We start from the raw sequence: 22293 nt of genomic DNA on the forward strand, positions 1-22293 counted from the left end.
GCTTGCTGATGGAGCCTTTTTGAGCAATTGAACTTGGTCAATGAATCTCAGAGGACCTAATGAAACATAAGGGACAGGCAGTTTGACTCCAACAACGGGGGCAGAACCAAGCTGTCCTGTATCTGCCCATCAGTCTCATCAGAAGTTGTGCTTTGACCCAGACCGTTTACAAAAGTATGTTTGCGCAGAACCTGCAAAGGCTGAAAGGTTAAAAGCTGTAGATGTGGTCATTCATTGTTTTGGCCTTTAAAGGAAAAATTGGTCTGATCTGGCGCCATTCTGTTGTTGTATTTTTGTCCACAAACATTACGAGAACAGAGGACAGGCCTTAATGTGTCTCCTGACCAATGCATTGGGATGGAGGACAAGCTGTTTTTCTTTGGATCTCTGAGGAAGGAGACTGGGTTCCTTTGAGAAAGCCGTCAGGAATGTGTATGGGAAAACCTGTGTGGGCCACTGGAATCTCCTCAAAGAGAAGGAGTACAACACGGGTGCAGAGCCCTCACCACGGGAGAGAGGAACCGGTCTTTGTGATCAGAAATGCTGTGGAAAAAGTGTGCATTGTTCACAGCCCAACTGATTTTGTTCTTCTGGTCCTGTGATTCCCCTCAGGTCTTGGGTTCACTGACCCCTTCTAGCTGGCTGCCCAAAATGCCCACAGAAGTCAGTGACACTACATTTTATATGATCTAAGCAGCTTTCTTGTTCTCAGATTGCACATTTTACCAAAGACTGGCATTCATTTGAAAGAGTGGAAAGTTTCACAACTTTTGTAGGAGAAAAATGTCAATCAATCATTTCATTTACAGTATTTTAATATTACTCTTGCCAATAAATTAATGCATTAGGAGGACTTACCTCTTACAATATGTCCTCTTGCCCAAATAGCAACAATGTAATACAAAAGTAATACAGCCACACATATCCAAAAGAACGGTTGTTTAAATTTTAACAGGTATGTTCAATTTAAGATAGTTCCACGAATAGTCCTAATGAAACAGACAATGTTATCGTTGTTGCTGCGTTGAAAGCACAGAGTATTTTTTCCTTTGCGTTTTGCACTGTGTTCCTTACGAGACCACGTAGTTTACTGTCTTGTTTCTATGGAGACTAAAGTACCTCCGAGGCACAAGGACCTTTCTGACTGAAGCTAGCAAGTGTCAAATTAGCTTACGTGCACAAAAACTTATTTTGAAGAAAAAAAAAAAAACGAAAAAAACAAAACGAAAACAGCAAGTATATTTTGCGGTATTTACGATAACTTCCCGACTATGTTATAATAGGGCGTTAACGGACCAACGAGTCACTGCCGTCTGGAAACCATGACGGATGCTAACGAGGTGTGTGAATCACTCAGCTCAGACCAGGACGAACTAGTCGGCTCTGATACTGACGATACTAAAGAAGAACACGAAGGGTTTTCATGTCACGAAGAGCCGGTATGTTTGTGAGTTTACCTGACCTGAAATAAAAATAAATAAATTAAAAAAATAAAATAAAACAGAAGAGGAAACAAAATGTATCCAAAATCAGCCATTAACTGTAGTTAACTTATTATTTTTTGCTGAGTGGGTGTTGGATTTTGGTAATGGTTTTACATGTATCTTCTTTATTTTAATGTGTTGTTTTTTATTCAAATCAGTGTTTCACATCAACAGTGAAGAAAATGAAATTGAATGCTAAAAAAACAAAACAAAACAAACTAAACAAAACAAAAACTCGACCAATTAGGAGTAACACCCTTGTGAATCCAAACTGGATAAAACAAGAGATTATTGCCATATTGTGGAAGTTATGGGGGTGGCTGGGGGGAGTGTTCTAGACCCATAACACACACATGTCATAATGGCACCACACACTAATATCTAAATCTTTTCTGAATATAGGCCTCAGGTGATATTCCTTCATCTCTACTGAGCTACTTTGAAAGCTCAAAGAGCAGAGCAGCAGCTTGTGAAAAGTTCATTCTCGAGGACCTTGGAGGTATGGAAACTTGTAGATTAGTATAAACAGAATAGATTTAGTTGTATAGATATTAAAGTGGCTGAGACTGATTCCAGATGATACCAGGTGATATCTGTGCTTTCTTTTATTGCATCACAGACATCACTGCATCCTGTCTCACTGAAGACGGGACGCCTATTGAGCTAAATAAGGAAATGATGAAAGTAAATGAGCAGGTCAATATTTCTCTTTACACTATATTCTCAAATGTCTTACTGTATGGTATCCAAATATAATGGCAAATATGTTTTTCCCTCTACAGGTCTTTCATTTAACTGAAAATGTGAATGACACGACTGACCACCACCTTCTCTATGACCCAGGAGAGATGCAAACACTTTATGCTCACAATGGGTCAATGAGTCCCAACAACGGAGGTAGAGTACATGCTTAGAAACATGAATGAAATATGTACAGTATATCTCATAGGATTTGTCTCAAATTTTGAAATAACTCCTTTGAATATGTAATTAAACAAAATGTGCACAAAGAATCCTTTCTTATTTGTCATGTGCGTATTTGAAAGGTTAAAGTCTAATCCGGCATGACTTGTTAGTAATTGATGTGAACTTAATTGTGAATAACATAAATGATTCATGGAAAACAATATTGTTTTAGTACTTTACAAAATCATCTAAAGTATTTACAGCCGTAATCAAATCACATTTTCATTTAACTCGTGAAACTCTGACAATACACAAGAATCTTCGACAAATCCACCCGACCTTATTCATCGCTTTGTTGGATTACCATGACCTGGATGACTGAGAACCTTCACAGACATACACAAGAATGCTCTTTGTACAACCACAAGGGAGCGCTGTTGCCTCATTTAGCTGCTTTTTGAGTGTTAAATTTACAAGTCTGGGACAAAACATAGAAAAGGGCACTAACCATGTGGTTTACATCTGGTCCACATCATAAATGGTGATGAGGATATAGATTTATTTATGCATTCAGTTATTTTTATATATTATATATAATATATATTTTTATTTTATATTTTTAAATATAGGGAAGGATGACAAACTACAAGCCAGATTTAAGGCCTACACATATTCCTGGTTTAGTCCTTGCTTGGTGAATTACCACAGTATATAATATTTAACCTTTTGCACTTGTCACAGGTGACGATGAAACTGATGAATATATTGAGGATCAGAATTATTTGACATTGAAAATCAATGAATTTGATGTAGAGGAGAAAAAGGAGCAAAGAAGACAAAGGGAAGTAGACTTCCAGGAGGAGCTGAGGAAGATAATGGAGGCAGAGAAGGTAATTGACCCCATCCTCTCAACACAATAATAATAATAGAAAAATCTAAGTGCAACAGATGAGCTAATATGAATTCATCTACTGCTACAAATGTGTTCCCTTAAATGTCCTTACAGAAAAACTGACAAGGGGATGGATTTTATTCTTTGTAGTGCACAGATAGTTGAATATCATGGAAAATATACATACACGATAGCTAATATATTTTTTTAATGTAAGGTGTACCACTATTTTCTCATAAATATATCACTTTCTGTCTCCAGCTTCAACAGATGGAACTTGAACTGATGGCAAAGGGAGCGCAGGAAAAACTTGAAGAGGAGTTTCTGGCTCAACAGGTGTGGATGCTTTGTTATGGTTTGTGAATTTCCTGCATTTTAGTAACTACTGGCCATTACTATTATTACCAGCACAATGCAATCATGTAGAGGGCTGTGTTGTTTTTGTAATATTTGAATGAAATCAGACCGTCGCCCAGCTAATAAATAATAAAGGGGGAAAGGGGGAAAAGTCTTGGGTAGTTTACAATTTCCATTTGGCTTGTTCAATTATTTCTGAGCTCATGTCAATCAATAAAATGTAACAACTAGCAACATTGTAAATGTAGTCTTTTCCAAACAGGAACTGATTAGTAATTTAAAAAAACGGGTGGATAAAGAGAGGAGCATGATTGAAGAGGAGCAAAAGAAGAGAAAAGAAGAATGAGAGGTAAGGAGGGAGAAGGACAAGGAAGAAAAGAGGAAGAGAGAAGAGGAAGAAAAAAGGAAAATGAAAGAAAAAGAAGAAAAAAGGAAGAATGAAGAGGAGGATAAGAGGAAAAGGCAAGAAGAGAGAAAGCAAATAGATGAAGAAGAAAAGAGAAAAATGGAAGAAATGAGACTTAAAGAAGAAGACGGAAGAAATAAAGAAGAGGAGCAGATGAAAAAGAAGGGGGAAGAGGAAAAGAGAAAAAGGGAAGAGGAAGAACACAAATTAGAGGAAGAGAAGAAGAAGGAAAATGAAGAGAGGAAAGGGAAAGAAATACAAATGAGGGAAGAGGAGGAGAGAAGAAATGAGGAAATAAAAGAAAAACAAAAAGACAAAGATGAGAAAAAATTGATAGAAGAGACTGGAAAAGAGCTGATGGAGGATGAAAAAGGAGGAAGTAAGGAGAAAGAAGAAAGAAAAAAGAAGGATGAGGAGGAGGTGAGAATAACTAAGGAGCCGGATGTGATGATGAAGCAGGAGGAGAAGGGGAAGAAGGTTGAAGAGAGAAAAAGTGAAGAGGAAAGAGGAACATCGCATGCTGAGAATAAGATGACGCACGACCAGATGAGGAGAATAGAAGGGGTAGGTGAAGAAAAAAGAATGGACACGGAGGAAAGACATAGTGTGGAAAATAAATATATGACAGGGGAGGAAGAGGAGAAGAAAACTAAAGTGGATGAGCTTGAAAAGAAGGGAGAAGTGGAGAGGAAAAGGAGGGATAAGGAAGAGTTGAGAGTTACGAAGGAGCTTGAGGTGAGGACAAAACAGGAGATGGTGAAAAAAGAGGTGGAGGGAAGAAGTGAAGAAGACGGTAGAAAGACAGAAGTTGAAAATAAAATGCTGCATGAACCGGTAAGGAGGGAGGAAGAGGGAGGTGAAGAAAAGGGAATGGTTGAGGAGAAAAGACATGGTATGGAAAATGTATATATGAGAGAGAAGGAAGAGCAGAAGAAGACAAAAGAGGAAGAGCAGACTGAAGAGTTGGAGAAAGAAATTAAGAGACGGAAAGAAGAGGAATGCAGGAACAGAGAAGAAGAAATAAAACTACAAATGCAGGAGAATGAAGCAGATAACAAAGTAACTGAAGATGAGAGAAACAGAAAAGATCAGGAGAGGCAGGAAGAAACAAAGATAGAAAAGGAGGACGGGACAAGAAGTGTAAAAGCAGAAAACATAGAAACAGGAGAACGAAGATTTAAAGAAAGCGACATTAGTAAGCATGACACAGAGAAAAAGGATAATACGAGCAGTACTGGACGCCCCCTCAAGTCTACGCTGACATCCTCAGGCCCTGCTCCTTCACACAGTGACTCTGCAGACTGTCCCAGCAACTCTGAAACTTTACAACAACACGACCAGACCATCAGCCAGACCCCCACGTATAAAACTACAGACCAACCACCAGCACTGTCCCCCTCCACTTCCTGCTCTTCAGCTGCGTGTCTTTCAGATCACACAGAGCAGAAGAGGTTGGCGTGGATGAAGGACTGCGTCCCCTGGTCCAAACTCTCCCTCCAGAACAGGAGGAAGCAGAGAGCATGTGTCCAGAGTCGGAGAGGGCCGAGGAGGGTGGCCGAGGCCAGCAGTCTGCCCCCTCTCTGCACACACACCCTGCTGCAGTCCACAGGCTGCACATGTCTGCAAGAGGTAACAAATGCTCAACCACTATACAGACACACAAGAGAAATCGTTTAGTCCCTTGACATATTTTGTGCCCACTGCTTGTGTAATTCAGAATCTGAAACAGTATTCCTCATACACTGGTCTCCACATTCAAATGTTTTTAGGTCTAGCTGACTTAAATTCTTTACATGGCTTAGCAGACATTACCATACAATTTGTAAGTATTAGTAAATGACCCTTTGCTGTGTTTACCTCTGAAAATGCCAGAAAACTCCTCAGATATCTTGCCTCTGTTTCAGTTAACCACAGTGACCTTGGAGGACTTGCCTGGCTGCAGCCTGTCCACTCTTGCCCAGTGCCCTCAGCTTCGGTCCCTCACTCTCAGACGCTGTGGCCTCCGATCCTTAGAAGGCATCGGCCAGCTACGAGAGCTCCGCTACATTGATCTGCGGGTGATTATAGCGTTAGAATAGAAAGAGTTGTGGCATCTGGTTTTCTTGTTTTTCAAATGATCACTCATTTGTCTTGTCTTAGGAAAATGAGATCTCATACGTGGAATGTGAAAACATGACCGGTCTACGAGTTCTTCGACTTGCCCACAACAAATTAACGTCCATTCATGGTTTAAGCGGCGCTGATAATTTGGACGTCTTAGACCTCTCACACAACTCCATCACCCGCATCGGTGAGAAGCAGTGAATTCCTTATACCTCATGAGACAGTGAGATTACCTGAGTTTAGAGTGTTTGTCAAAATGTTCTGGCCTCCTACTAAGAAGTCCACAAGAGGGCAGTATCTCCCTTTTCTGGGACCATGGATTTTGTTGACTTAAAATGATTGTATCAATTCACTGTATCATACATGTAGACTGTACTTGGATTGTATCATTTAACAATTTTAGACATGCTTTGTCTTCTGCTTATATTCAGACTCATCTAGAACACAGAACACAGTCTGAACAAATGATTTCCATCTCTTTACTAGCTGGTCTGGAGTCCGTGCGGAGACTGCAGAGGTTGTCACTGCACCACAACCAGCTGATCAGCACCAAAGGGCTGAGAGACGTGTACACACTCCTTGACCTGGACTGCTCACACAACCACCTGGCGAGAGTGGAGGGTCTGGAGAACAGCGCGCTGCTCCACACACTGGATCTGAGAGCCAACAGCCTTTCTGAGGTGATTACAGAAATAGATGATGATTGAAAGCATTACATCTTATGTCAGCGTTGTCTGTATTTCAAGTTTGTGAGCAGTGTTTGGACATCTGAGGGGGTGAAAGGGCTTTTAAAAAGTTAGGCCCACATTGTTTTTTTGGTACTTTTTGCACCTTTTTGCTCTACTGTCGACTGTTGAAGTTCAATAAACCTTATATATGTTGAATGTGTTGTTTGTAGCAAAGTCATGTTTTTTCTTTTGTACACTGAATGTCAAATAACATAATGTTGTGTACTGAATTATTGCGACTACTGGATGTAGCATATCTCACAAAAGAAAAAGCATTCATCAAAATTAAACTAATAGTAGCACGATAGTGTAAACATGATCAGTATTTCTAATTGCACCACTCATTTCCTGACGAGCCTTCCTTGTGACTGATACTGACAACAGTTACCACAGCAGGACTAGATCAGCTGACAATGATAGATGGGTTCTTTAGATGCTGCGGGCGCAGCAGCAATGTAAAGTTGGTCTAACCTCACAGTGTGACTAGACTTAACTGACACCTTTACTCTGTTTCTACATCAGCCCCCAAGTCTGAACAACCAGGTCCTCCTCAGAGAGCTGCATCTGGACGACAACAGCATCTCGTCCCTTCAGGACCTCTCTGCCTGCTGGCTTCCCCTCTTACAACATCTCTCTGCAGCCCAAAACAGGTACAAAAGCATTCCTCCAGTCTGTCTTGGCCTAAGTGGTGTAAACGCAAAACAACACTATGAATTTTCTTTCTGTTTTCACTTTAACGTGATGTGGGATTTTTCCTAATGATTTCGACATCCACACTAGATTAAAATATGGTGCAGGTTTTAACTGAGTTCTAAGGAATCTCTTTGTTTCCCAGAATTACCCAGCTGCCCTCCATGTCTGATTTTGTTTCCCTTGAAAATCTGGATCTTAGGTTCAACTGCCTGTCAGGTAACATGATGTTATGATTAATCCTTATTTATTCACTTCCCCTAATACTAAATGTTTAACTGAACTCTCCTGTCCTGACCTAATGGTTTCAGTCTTGTTGATTCTGTTTCCCTGGCAGAGGTTCGGAATGTGTGTGACAATCTGGAAGGTTGTCAGTTCCTGCAAGAAGTTCAGGTCACTGGGAATCCTCTTCGGCAGGAGCATGGCTGGAGGTAAGTCAACGCCTGGATGGGGGAGGTTAACCAAATGACATGTGCTGCTGTTTTACCAGTGACCGCTATCTAATCTGTATCCATCTGCATCCAGGAGACAACAGGCAGTGCTGCTGCATTAAGCTAATTCAAAAATCCCAAATGCTCTGTCATTTTCTGGACGGCTGTTAAACTCTTACATGGGCATACTGTCCTCCTGTCCTCTGCGCTACCTGCGACACAGTTTCAAATAAAGTCATTAGAAATTCCCGTAGGTCTTTCTGGAATTATTTTGCACAATTTTAACTTCCTTATTTTGGGAAGCATCGCTTGCTGTGATGGTCGTTCAAAGGAACGCCACTATTTCTCCATCACAGATTGGGTCTGTTGACTCAGGTAGTCTAAACATTCCAGTTGAACACAGGTCTCCCTGTCCGCTCCCCAGGATTACCACTGTGATTCCACGCTGCCTATTAGATTACCGGGAGGTTCCTCACACATCTGTGTGTACGTATGCTGCATCGTGTGCTCAAAATTCACAAAATATTGATACAGCAGAAAAATCAATTATCTTTTCTTTGTCAATTTGCTCATGCAATTACAGCTGAGTGTCTAAATATTTTGCCCATGTTACGACATTCGCAGTGATTTTATATGAAAAATATGCAATGACCACTTGTATTTCTTTTGCTTCTATTCAACTGTGATAAGCAGTGATGTCAACTGTTGTAGGTTTTCAAAGTTATTTGGCTCTTCAGGGTGACTCACACCCATTTGAAACAGAAAAATGTGAAAATCAATACTCACCCCACCAGAAAGTCCTTAGTGTTTCAGTTTTACAACATTCTTGTGTCTGACAGTCAGACTTTTGTATTAAAGAGATCTCACTGGTCAGTTTGACTTAAAGCAGTCACCATATGTTAAACCACTCCTCTCCATTGTGTTCAATGAACCTGACAAAGAGTATGTAAAATCTTTGTATTTGTGGATTTAGTTTGTTGAATATTTTTTCGGTCCAGAATAACCTCAACTTGTGGCCACTTTTTTCCGTCTTAAGCCTCAACTGAAACGTTACCTTAATATTTCATTGAACTTTACTTAACCTCCAGTGCCAGCAGTGGAATTAACCTCCAGTATTTCCCTCACTCTTGCCCCGGCCCTTTCATCCTGAGCCAGTGATAACATCGGCTAAATTAAAGCACCAAAAGGCAAGCGCTAAGAATTACACTCCCTGTAGGCAGCCCCTGATCCAGGAGACATAGCTGAAGAAAACACTGGGCCTGATTAATCAGGGCCATTTTAAGGGCCTGTGTTTTGGAGGAAGTCTTCACTAAATGAAATACGGACTTGTGCTCAAACAGGCTGGAGAAGGAGGCTGAAGAAATCTGAGCCAAGAACAGTGTTTTCCTCTGATAGGAGGACGACATTTATATCAGTTTTGAAGAGATTCAACCTGCATCCAGTGTAGATATAACTATAAGATTCATATGACCTGAATTGTTCAGCTACATGGTGGCACTTAAGCATTCTATGTAATTCCTGATTCTTTGTACTTTGGAAACATCATAAAAACTACTGAGTACATTGCAGATCATATCACATTTCCCCCAATTCTTAAGTGAGAATCATCCATTGTGAGCATCAACAATTTACGGCATTGAATTATTTTGTATGTAGGTCTACCCTGCCACGTCACACGTGTGTCTAAGTGGCGTCCATTTCTGAACTGGATTACATTTCCCATCCCACCTCAGTGAGCTTATGTTACAACCAACAGGTCTTGTTTGGGTTTTGGAGTTTCACTTGAAGGCAGCCAGAAATCATGCCCAAAGGGCGGGGATCCCGATCTGTGTTGAAAAGTGCATACGTATACAGAGTATACAGCCACAACAAAACTGCACTGTAGTGACGGTGCACAGATTCAATCCCACGCCTTTGTCTCTGGGTGGTTGAGGGATCTTGAAAACTCTGCATTTTATCTGTGTATAGCTTTCTTATATATAATTCTACCTTCTTTACTTTCTCCTCAAGAATTATTCTCTCTCGCTGAACGTAAAATGAATATATTAATATGAAGTTATTGGTGTAGGCTTTTTAGGCTTTAAGTAATCCAGTGAATTTAGTGCATAAAACATGATCACCATGGGTCAATAAAACTTTCCACAAAAATCTATTACTGTGCCAGTGTTAGCCAGCTGGTTTATTTTTGGCTACAGTCTTCTGGTGAGATTCTGAAACCAATAAAGTGATGGTTAAAAATTATAGGCAACAAGAGGGGTCATAAAAACCACAATAAGGGTGGTGCATGTAAAGAACTTTACGTGCGCATTATAAAGTAAGACGGTCTCAAATATTCACATATGCACCCTTTATGAATCCATCTGAACCAGTAAATGAGAGGTTTCACCTCAGCACATGTTTTATCCTTCTCTGGTGACGTGCTAGGCAAGATTTAAGAGCATATGGTGCTCTGCGAATCAATTTTGAAAAACCCAGTTCTTGATTTCTGCAGCCTGAAGGCTTGTATTTTTTTTTTTTTTTTTGTACTGATTTTATTGTTGCCATTCCCTGGTGTCCTGTAGAGTTTCCAGCTCCACATTTTCCCACTGAACACAGACCACATTTGGCCAGTGCTCCTCTGGTAGATGCTCTGAGTCTGTTTCTCTGGCAGATAGCTGAGATTCCTCTGCTTGTACATCCTTAGCCTCAGGCAGCAGTTACCTCTCCCCCAGACTCACAGACATCCAGGGCTCCCCTCCATGTGAAGGCTCATACTAGCAAACATATGTCCGTTGGTAAGGTTTTAATAAGTAGCTGTTTAACTACGCATAGATCCCAGCTTACGGTTTTCATACCAGGGGATCATTAAGTCACTGTAAACGCGTTGATCTGCTTGTAGTTCAGAGGCTGAGGGATTCTGTCAGACAAAACACAAATGGTTGCTCTAACTCCTCGATATCAGCTTTCTAACCTCCAGGTAGATCTGCTGAATGAGAGTTTTCAGCAAGACACTGGTGATTATCTGACAAGTTACATTTACATAATAACTTGCTTGAAATATAGAACAGGTCAAAAATTAATTAAAGTCTTCATGTTATTTTGTATCCCTTCCAAAACATGTGTCTAATGTAAAAATGTCTCCACTGCGTCTGAAATTCTGGTTTGAGTTCTGTTCATGTTGTTTATCCGTTTAGGTCTCGTGAAGTAGTTTGTATTCACTGCAGTGTATAGTGTAGTATTGTTCCTTAAAAGACAGAAATGTGAATGTAACCGCAGATTTAAATGTGTGCAAATGATAAATGCAAAAGGAATTTTTGTGATCATGTTTTTTACTTGGGTTTAGTTTTGAATATGGTCTTATGTGGGATTAAAATACAAATCTGATTTGTGGCTGAAATATATCTTTTCCATCTAAGTAGCCTATTTGTTCAAAGATTTATTGTCAATAATACTGACATTAAACAACAAGTGGCTGCTATTTTATCCATTATTCTTTCTTTTTCAGAGCCACACTACAGAAAGCATTGCCTGGCCTGAGCGCCAGTGATAGGCAGCAGACAGACTCGTTTCTCTCGCCCCCTGCTGTTCAACAGGTCGCCCTGGCCTCAGGCAGCTTCCTAACACTCTGTCAGGCTCAGCTTCAGCACACTCGTGATTTACAGCAGCATCACAGCAGGGAGCTCAGGTAAGAGACATAATACTGTCTGGTTGCGTAGATGTACTGTCAGCGTACCAGCAGTGAGAGTATACGGTGGCATAGGTGCCTGACCTATAAATGTGTGGTTAACCCTTTCTTTTGTTGGTCAAATTGCATCATTTTCCTCATCATTATTGCATCACATACTGACAGTAGAGATCATCTGCATTTGTAAACTAAAATGTGTGGTGACTGACTTTTGAAGGAGCTTGAAAGCAGCTCTTGGGGAGGATGGCTAAAAGTGCTCATCTCAGATACATTTATTGATGTGTACTGCGGTTCCAGTGTTACAGATGGTATGTTCACTCATTATCACCCGCTATCCTCTTTGTCAGGTGATATAATTTCCAAAATAAATTACCTAAAGAACGCGTCTCAGCTTGGAAGTGCAGACACAAGCTCGGCCAGTCTCTGCTGTATATATGTTTGATTGATAGTGCTTCTACGGAAAAGAGGGAAGGAAATTTGATTAGACTCGCATGCAGGAGGCAAATCTATAAAGGGATTAGAATGCACTTTAAAAGAAAAACCGAGTTAAATGGTAGAATAAAACATAAAAGAATAAGACAGTATAAATGACTTCAAGCCTGTTTACAGGAGGTCATATTGCATTTTTGTAAATTTTGCTGATCATCCTGTTAGACATACAGACATCAAGCAGTGAGGAATGTTAGCTATCCCCTTGTTATGTCTGATACATAGGGCGTAGTGAGCCTAAAGACAACGTCCGTCTATTTTCACAAGTCCTTCAGTGTCACTGGCCTCCGCACACATTGACGCTCCTATGCAAGTTGGACCACCAGCACTTAAAACAGTGGTCAACTTTCTGCTTATCTTCCTGACCCTTCCAAATTACACAGCACAAAAGATGAAACGTGGCGGCCGCTACCCGTGCGGGTCACACTGAGGACTCCTATGGCTTGGGGGGGTAGCGTGGCGCTCCCCTCGCTTCACCCCTCACTGTGTGCCCTCTAGCCCCCTGGCCTCTGGACAATGGGCCATTTTTGGGGCCTTGCGAGAGCCAACACAGCCATTTAACCCCCAGCCTGACCTTGTGTCAGACTGGGGTTTAGACGAGGTGAGAACAGTGCCACACGTCAGTCTGCTGGTGACTGGAAGGTGGGATGCTAAGAGGTGTATTAAGGATGTGCAGAAGGTTGCAGGCTGAATACTGGAGAACGACTCTGCTTCACACATTTTACTTGTTGAGGTTGCTAAGGGCTCATTTTGAAAATTTGTAACTAAAATGTTTTGCCTTCAGGCAGTAGGCACCTACTTGTGAAACAAGCATCCAAAATAAAAGTTTATGTGCACTTGTGTGATTACATGAGATAGAAATGTTATTATTATTTTTTTTTTGGAAGATTATATTGGCGAAGTTGTAGACTCAGATTCATTCTAAAGTAAACTGGACTTGTCTTCAGTTCCCTCCCAGTAATGTTACTGCTGCAATGATTTCTGCTGGAAACACCCATATGATAAGGCAACGGCAAATACTAGAGCCTCTAAATGTCCTGAAATGTAATTAAAAAAGACAAGTCATCAGAGTTTGGTATTTACAAATCATATTAGAATTTAACACTGCTTTATTTTTCTATCGCCATCATAGCAGCTGTAATCTTGATTTTCTGCTACATGGTGACCCTGCAGTGAACCAGCAGGTACAGAGATGGAGGTCACTGGGGTCACAGTCTTTTGGGACCCCCTGACTCTTCTCTCTTGCCCCACTGAGAGTGAAGAGCTAGGTCTTTGTCGAGAAGGAGCTGTAATACTTAAAGCTACTGGCCTTCCAGACTGGTCGAGTGTCTCTGGCCCCTCAGGCTTGAAGACAGGGACAGGCATTGCTAATAGATTCATTAAGTTTCCATTGAGGTGGCTTTGTAGTCAGTTTATCCCCTCAATGAAAGGGACATTATATGGTATTAGGGCAGACACAGAAGAGACAGGGAGCTCTCACTCTCACACACAGACACACACACACACACACACACACACACACACACACACACACACACACACACACACACAGACGTATGAGCACACACTCACCTCAGGTGAACTGGTCAAGAATAGGAACTAAAAAATCTGATATTTCATTAATTCAATATAAGATTTTATGTGTTGCAAAAGAATGGATTGAATTAAGAGTGCTAATTTTAGCTCCTCTAATACTATTTGTAATAGCATGTTCCAAACTAAATGACTCTGAACCTAATTTAATTTCATGGAATCGCAAATCTGACTCTAAATAAGCATGTTTATTTGAACTGTGGTTCAACACTAAGCAAGGGTTTTGTAATAGCCTTCGGTGTGATTTCTATATTATAACTATGATTTGTAATCTGTTTTGGAAACAAAAACATTTCCTTACTTTTCGTACTGTACGTACTGCGAATAAACCTGAACTGTACAAGTTGTAACTGCTCTGCTTTCCAGATCCAATGATCCATGAAGGATTTACTTATTTTGGGCTTGGTGAATTTCCCAGTGTCAGAGCAATCTGCACCACAGACGTCAACTCAAAATCACATTAAATGAAAAAAGCTGAAAACGGCTTCTCTTAATGTATATTTGTGGGTACATTTGTGCAGAATTGGCACGATCCTCAAATTTAGCTCAAATTTCATAACATTTCCCCAAGTGCCGTCACTTTGCTGAGGGCTCACGAAATACAAATCACCATTAATGTGTTTGTTGACTCAGACTTTACACGCAGGAGGTTCTGTCAACATGATCCTCTGCAAACTGTAAATCCAGTGAGTGGGTTTGATTGGGATTAAAAAAAGATTTAATTTCACAAAATGATGTGTTGGACTAAGTCACAAGGGCACACTCAATCACAGTAACTCATTCATATTCTGAATTGAGTGCTTTATCCAAACAGTGATGTTTCATATGCTTTTGTTTCCAGCAGTGCTTCATCTTCCTTGGATGCTGTAATGAGGCATTTCACTCTGACTCTGAAGCTGGCCGAGGAGCAGAGATTTGCCCATGAATATGGTGACAACACTGTGTGTGATGAGCACTGGGCTACTGTCCAAACACAGACCGAAACACTGGAGGTGGACACCATCGTTGCTGATTACCCAAAAATACCACCAGCCATTCTAAGCAGGAACAAGTTGAGACGCAGCTACTGGACTTTTGAGGAGACGCCGGCTGCAGAGAGTTGCCTTGACGCTTTTGATGGTGTTAAAACGGGTCCGGAGCCATCAGTTAGCAAACTGAACTCTGGCAGTGTCCTCTCCTTCGCAACAAAAGGAAAAACAACCTCCTTTAATCCAGAAAAAGAACCTGTGTCCAACCAACAAGACTTGCACCTCAAAAAGTAAGTTTTACCTGAGTCAGTGTCATCTTCTTCTGTGTGTCCATTCCATTAAACACTACACTGCTGATGACAGGTCAGCTTGTCGGATGTATGTAATGAAAACCTCTACATTCTTTCATGGTACACGACTGAACACCAGTGTCTCAAAGCAAACACTATGTGTTTTTATATAATGCTTTTTATAGCAGCTCACCATTTTATTAGTTTCTGCTGCGGAGTATTTGTCATCATTGGAGCCTCCACTATTTGATTTGCAGCATATGATGTGGAAGATCTTCTTCATTTTAACACGCAGCTTTATCATTAGCACTGTGCTATCTTTGGGAGGACAATAGATCTTTCATATGAAGGGTGGCTTTGGACAGGCTTAAACTCTCCAGAGTCCTGCTCTCCAGATGTCTGCTCCGAAATAAATTCATGTTTTGAAAGATGAAGGTGCTATGACATCATGTATATCCCTCGCGTTGTGTGTGTGTTTGTCTATACGTGCATGTGTGTGTGTCCTTTTTGGAGCAGCACGGCAGCAGTCGTGATTCAGCAGCACTGGAGGAAATGCAAACAGAAATTTGGGAACATTCATGGCCCCCCCGTTGCAGAAAAGGGAGGAGAAAGAGGAGGAGGTGGGACACCAGAGCGGGGACCCTCCTTTATTAACCAGAGCGCTGTTGGCCGAGACTACGCAGCGACTGTCATCCAGGTAAAACATTTTGAGGTTACTGAACAGAAGGTTAATGCTGGGTCAAGAATTTACAAACTCTGTGTGTTGCCTTGTTATATAGCATATATACTGGTGCCCATAATGTAAATACAGTTCATATTCAGTCCATCCAGTCATTATATCCATGGATATCCTTAAAATAAAGAACAGATACATTAGAGAGGCTGAATTTTGCAATTGTCAAATAATAGATGATAAATGATGGAAGTTATATGTTGGGTTTATCAGTTACTCACTGTGTCTACATACATATGAAAAGACAGTAATAAACACCCTCCATATGAACTGGTTCCTGCTCAAGGTTTCTTCCTGTTAAAGGGGAGTGTTTCCTTGCCACTGTTGTCTTAGTTCCTGCTCTGGGGATTTTACTCTTTGGCTTCTGTGAAGTGTCTAGAGAAACGTTGGATCATTGTGAAGAATAAAATTGAACTGAATTATGGTTATGTCTTCAGAAGAAACTACTCATTAACCTCTCATTGTCTAATTAAGGACCTTACAAGACCCGCGACAACAACATTTTTCCAGTGTTGCTGAAGTCACTGTCACTGAAAATGTCAGGTCTCATCCTCGAACATTGATCTTCAGGCCACATATGCGCTATGGAGGCTTACTCGGCTAATCCTCTGCGCAGAGGTGTAAGCTGCTGTTCTGAAAAACATGCTACTCAACACCTCTCTCAAATCCCTTCTCAACACAAAAAGTGTTTGATGAGTTCTTTAGGGCTCTCCAAGGTAGAAAGTGTGGCGTAGTAGAACCGTGCATGTGTGTGTGTGCGTGTGTTGGGGGTGGGAAGTTACAGAGTGATTAATCAGATTCCAAAGAAGTGCGGTAGTAAGAGTTCTAGAATTCCTGTGCGGCTCGACTTGAAGTGAAGTGTGTCCCCCCGAGCCCATTGGGAATAGGAGGATTTAGAGGCACACTGGAGCTCCATTTGTCTCAGAACAGCCCAGAGTCACACAGAGTTCAGACAGCAGAACTCTCCGCAATTAAAAGAAGGCTTAACATGTTTTATCTCTCTAATGGGATAACATACCATATTTATGTTTGCTCTGTGATTCATGGAGAGTTTCTTTCTCTGGGTACCTCCAGGCACATTGGAGGGGCTTCAGTCTGAGGAGGAGGCTTGCATCTGCTCTTGCTGCTGTCACATGGCCCGATGCTGGCCAGGATGACACCTTTGAGGAGGTGAACGTGGATGAATTTATCTTCGATGAGGTATGCACACAAGTTCGTGTGTTCTTCACTTTCACGGTTCAGTAATTCTTCACCCCACACCCCTCAGAGACATAGGGGGTTGATACAAGGGGGTTGGTGCAAAGATGCAAAAAGCATATATATTTATTTAGCTTACACGTGCTTTGTGTATACATAAACAGGACACCAGCAAATGTGGATAAAATACAGAATAAAATACAGAAAGACTAATAAAGACAAGCAATAACAAATACACACATCACACACCAAAAACACTCATCACACATACAAAACACACATGTACACATGCTGAGTTATAATTTTTACCATTTTCTTGACCTTCATTATAACTGTACTGCAATATTACATGTGATTCTGAAGATACTTTCTTTGTTGTTTGTCCCTGTGCTGACACGCATATAAAAAGTATATTTTCTATTTTCAAAAAGGCAGTTCTGGAAAAAGGCTGGACATTTTCTGAGAACTCACCTCCCAGACACCCTGCGCCTCAGCAGCCACCGTCTCTGAAGGTAAAGTCTTGGGATATTATCTATTATTCTTAAAACTTGCTGTTGTCATAGTCATAGTGGCCAGTGAATTTTAGGATTTACCAGCCCAGTTAATGTTAATGTAAGAGTTATTCTCTATTCCCAGGTCTCATCTGGCTTATCGCGACCTCCAGTATTCGTCTCACCCTCCCTGATTGATCTTTGAGTTTATTCTCTTGAATAACAAGATTATTTTCTGCAGGGCTGAAGGTTGCTCAGCACCAGCAGATGTCATTTTTCATGCCGGCTGGACTGTCGTCCGTTTTTTTTTTTTCTCTCTCTTCATTTACCTCTCGTTGGATCTTTTCTTTGGAGCGTGCTAAGCACTGTACATCATGGTAGCCAGTTTAGGCCAGCTGATGGGGTGCAGCTGCTGGCGTGGCTGGCCTCATTGTGTTGACACTGAGGTGCACATCAAAGGCAGCAATGAACAATTTAGCGCTTCGACAAAGAGAAAATGGAATCTGGAGAGTAATTAAGCTGTTAGTTTGACTTACATATGAGCATACCACAAGTGTGAAAACTCGCTTTGGTTAAAAATGTCAGTCAAACACCTACAATGAAAATATGCTCTTGAGTTAAATGTGACTAGATATTATTGTATACATTATATTTCATTTTCCCTAAGGTATACAGAGGACATGAACTCCAGGCAGAGCTTAAATTCTACTGCTCTAATTCTTCTCCTTTTAAAGTGCCAATATCACAACTTTCTGAACACGTTGATTCAGCTTTTACTGGCACAAATTAAGAGAATACAAAAGCTGACATGACAAATCTACTAATATCAAGTAATAGGAGTGGTAAATTATTACTGACACTAATTCTTTAAAAAAATGTACTTCAGCCTCCTGGACCCTGTCTTGATCCCTCCCAGTACATACTCCCCCCGCTGCTTGCATGGAGCCCGATGCAGGCGTGGGTGGCTGGGGAGCATGTGGACTCTGCTGCACAAAGAACTTCACCAGAGAGTTCCAACAGGTAGGTTCTGCTGACATCACAGTAATGCAGTTTGAGTATGCACACAGCAGAAGCTCAAAGTAGAGAAATAAGATATTTGTGACAGTATTGATTGAGCTAGTCTTTAAGCAAACACACACACAAGCGGCTCTCAGCAACTTGGTTAAGTCTCGTGCCAGTAAACTAGTACATTTCTACGTCTCACTCTCTTATTAGGGACAATAATCTCTTAATTATTTCAGAAGCAAGTCTCCTGCTTCCACCTCAGTGCCGGGTGGCCTCTCTGAAAGATCAGAAAAGATTCTGGAAGAATGGTAAAACTTTATCTTTATACATTGTTTCTTCTTGGTTCCTGTTTTGTTATTTTACAGAATTTTCTGTTTGTTTCTGCCTTGTCTGCAGGGGCTTCACTGACAGCCACACAGCTCTTCTGATGCTGAAGAGAGCTCAGAAGATGAAGCCAAAGAAAGAGCAGAAGAAACACAGGGGTGAGTGTCCTCGCAACAGAATGATACCAAATATGCTCTCAGGATTTTTTTGTTTGTGCCTTTTTCTGGTGAGTGTGGTTGTTTGTGATGTGGGTATAAAAGAATCGTTTTCATAAACTGTTTATTTCTGTTTGCTCATTCCTAATCTTTATACCGCATCCGTCACATCAGCGAAACAACTGCTGCAAGTGCACAGAATCATTTTTCTTTTAAAAAGGGAAGAAAATCGCCTCTAATTTGGCCTCTTTTCGTTCTCATCTTTGTTCCTACCGCCATGCTTCAACAGCGCCGAACCTTTCCACCCCATGTACGTTAACGAGCCATAACAGACAGCAGAAGCCAGGGCCTGTCGCCTCTTATTGGGCCTTATTTGAACGCATGCAAAGGAAATAACGATTGCCAAGAAACCCCTTGACAAGTCATCCCGTGATGACTTTCATCCCGTTTCATTGTGGTGGTGGAGTGTGGCTCCACTGAAAGGTGACCTCACCTCTGCTCTGCTCCAAGAAACAGTAGTTCTGCCACGGATATCATGCCATGGTCATGTAGAGGAAGGCTGCTCTTTGATCAGAATTTCGAATGCACGATTCCAACAGCAGAGCTCTTGTCATCTTGCTCCACCAGCACACAGGTCTATGTCGGCTGTAACTCCTCGTGGCATCTGCCTCACTGGAACCAGAGCGCTGTTCTAATATTTTCCGAATGTTGGATTCTGGTTTTCTGCTCCTGGTTTTAGACCTCCCGTGTCCTTCTGTGACCCTCTCTTTCTTACTCTCTTAGATCCCTCCATCCGTCTTGCCTTATTCAGAAACAAGCAGTTACAGCAGAGTCCGGTGGAGGCACGAAACAGGCCTGCACGACAGATGAGAAATTATGTAAAAGGTAAGACCTGAGAAATTCTACACATCCAAATCCTTTCATCAATCACGAGTGATTAAGTGCAGCTTTGGCAGTTTGCGTTTAAGCAGTGCTGGTAAATGTCCTTCATGAAGAGCAGTAGACTTTAGATTAAAGACTGTTTCCCATGCTTTTTTCTTATCTTACGTAGGTGGAAATAGCTGCTAGTTATAAGCCACTTTGACACTTTTGGGGCTTTTTGATGACGTGACTGTTGTTATAGATATAACATCTGGACTCTGCAGTTGATTGTCCGAAAAGACACAAACTTCTCCGTCCATCTTTTTCTGCTGTGTTTCCTGATGGCCTGCCCTGAGGTGCAGAGATGATTTGGCATTGTGACACACACAGCCGGACTTGAAAGGGAGGGAAGCGCTGGAAGGGAGGGCACGAGGGAGGAAAGGGGGGAAAAGTCTGCTTTTATCATGAGGGCCTGTCTCCATCTTTCCTCCGCACCCAACCCCCACCCCCACCCGCCGGGGTCAAGGCCCTGTATCCAGAGAGCGCAACCCTCACGGTCATCTAGCAGTCAGAGGGACGGCGCAACAACAGGCAGCAAAGAAACTGGTCCAAGTCCAATGCTGCCATAAACACATAACACCCATTAATTATCTGGTGGAGTGATCTAGTGTATTTGCTTGTCATTTCCTGCACTTCACATAAAAACAGGACCACCTTTAACTCCTCTGTCTTAGGTGTAATCATTTTGTAATTTGTTTGTAGAATAGCTGCGGAGGAGTTTCCATTTCAAGTGATTCATTACTGCACGGTCAAAGATGAAGGATTTCTTAGATTCTGAAGATTTTTTTTCATTTCTGTCTAGATCGAATTGCCACGTTCGTCAGGCAGTGATGGAGAAACTGACCAGCGTTAGCAAAAATTGTCCCACTGTGAAGGTTCAACCCATAATTTATTTGTTGCATTAAAAGTTGAGAGTTTGGCTACGGCGGCATCTTTACGTTATCTAATGCTTATTTGAACTGCAGGTGCATTATGTCAACTTTCCACCTCTGTGATTACTGACGCTGGAATCATGAGTGAGACCGTACTGCTGTGGATAAGCTCTCAGCCAACAGTTTCTATCCGATGATGACGTATTACTGTACAATATTTCCAGCTCTGTGTTTTCCAGTATCCTTATCTTACCTCTCCACCCTTGTCTTGATAATTCATCATATGGGACTGATGCTCTTGAGCAATGAAATGAAGCAGCTACATCAGCTGATAACAAAACATGGAGTCTCTGGGTAGGATGTCATCCTCCCTTTTGCTTAATTCTCTGTATCCTCAGTCGCATCTTGATTTGACCAAGCGGATCCTGTTAACTGCATAACTCTAACCAGCTTGACTCCCGCTGACATTTTACGGGATGACCGCAAGGCCACAGCGACAGTGACTGGGTCTGACTGACTTGTTGTGATATGATCCTGGGTCTCGGTAAACGGGTCGACTCTTACCTTTTCCTTTCGTTCCCTGGTCTTGACATGTAGCAGGCACCCCCTCCTCCGGATCCATCCCCAGTGCCCGGGGCTTAGCCAGCCCAGCCCAGACCAGCCCGGCCCATCCAGCGCTCCCTGACAGGGGCTAACGTTTCAGGCTTTGACTCGAGCCCCTTCTGGAGGTGATTAGCCCCAAACCCATGACAGATTCTTTCCAAGATATCCGACGCGGCGTGTTTATTTTATCCGGGCTCTTTGTGTGGATGTGCTGGACATGAGTAACCCAGTTGAAATGGGTATCGGCTTACATACCCAGAGAAGAAGACAGAGAGGGAGAAAACAGTGCAGACCCACAAGAAAATTTCTTATAAATGCCAAAAATATAGATAATAAAGTGTCCTATTTTAAAAAAAAAAAATAATAATTTGTACTTTTTATCATTAGAGTTGAGCAGATGTTGAGGATGTTGTATGCCTTAAAGCTTAGGTCCTCATTCCTACTCTTACTTTCCACCAACGCCTTCCACCCAATGCCCCCAGGCAAACACACACACACACACACACTCATCCAGTCTTCCTCTTCCAACCAAACTGAGATCCAACCCCACCAAACATCCGTCCTCATGTCACAGGGACACCAGAGTATGTATTTTTGTTTCAGCCTGGAACCCCTACCTCCTGAGCACTTAATTCAATTTCACACTTCAAGTCATCAACAATGTCAAGCTGAAACACAATCATTTTGTTTATCATAGGCTATCCAAAATAACTTCATGTTAGACAATTTACCACCATTCATACGCACTCAGTTTCTCCGCCGTAATCATTGAGCTTTTATTTATCTCAAGCAGTGGAGCTCTCTCTTCGGAGTGTATATTTGGGGACTACTGGCAAAGGAACATGCCGAGCCAATGTACAGTTGAAAAGATGTCTGAATCACTAACAGAGACAGACATCCAACTAAAACACTGAGTCAGTCAAATTTCAGACACGCTCGGATTCCTCCTCTACTTTGCTAATGCCATGAAAACAGGATTCCTTAAACACTT

The 22293-nt window shown here is 41.6% G+C and overlaps 1 protein-coding gene across 1 annotated transcript in view; it reads left to right on the forward strand.

Annotated features, from left to right (window-relative positions):
• The first annotated feature begins 1110 nt into the window (after window positions 1–1110).
• The window catches only part of lrriq1 (leucine-rich repeats and IQ motif containing 1), a 29729-nt gene continuing 8546 nt past the window's right edge, over window positions 1111–22293 (forward strand). The window contains 22 exon segments of the mRNA XM_047595391.1: window positions 1111–1439; window positions 1887–1983; window positions 2104–2180; window positions 2267–2381; window positions 3132–3280; window positions 3544–3618; window positions 3902–5674; window positions 5950–6102; window positions 6185–6335; window positions 6635–6828; window positions 7399–7526; window positions 7712–7785; window positions 7904–7997; window positions 11482–11661; window positions 14585–15001; window positions 15518–15698; window positions 16809–16934; window positions 17363–17443; window positions 18309–18442; window positions 18664–18735; window positions 18824–18909; window positions 19690–19791. Coding sequence (XP_047451347.1) covers window positions 1323–1439; window positions 1887–1983; window positions 2104–2180; window positions 2267–2381; window positions 3132–3280; window positions 3544–3618; window positions 3902–5674; window positions 5950–6102; window positions 6185–6335; window positions 6635–6828; window positions 7399–7526; window positions 7712–7785; window positions 7904–7997; window positions 11482–11661; window positions 14585–15001; window positions 15518–15698; window positions 16809–16934; window positions 17363–17443; window positions 18309–18442; window positions 18664–18735; window positions 18824–18909; window positions 19690–19791 — 4576 coding nt within the window. The 5' untranslated portion in view covers window positions 1111–1322.

This window comes from Mugil cephalus, chromosome 10, assembly GCF_022458985.1.
Source record: "Mugil cephalus isolate CIBA_MC_2020 chromosome 10, CIBA_Mcephalus_1.1, whole genome shotgun sequence".
Taxonomy (NCBI): domain Eukaryota; kingdom Metazoa; phylum Chordata; class Actinopteri; order Mugiliformes; family Mugilidae; genus Mugil; species Mugil cephalus.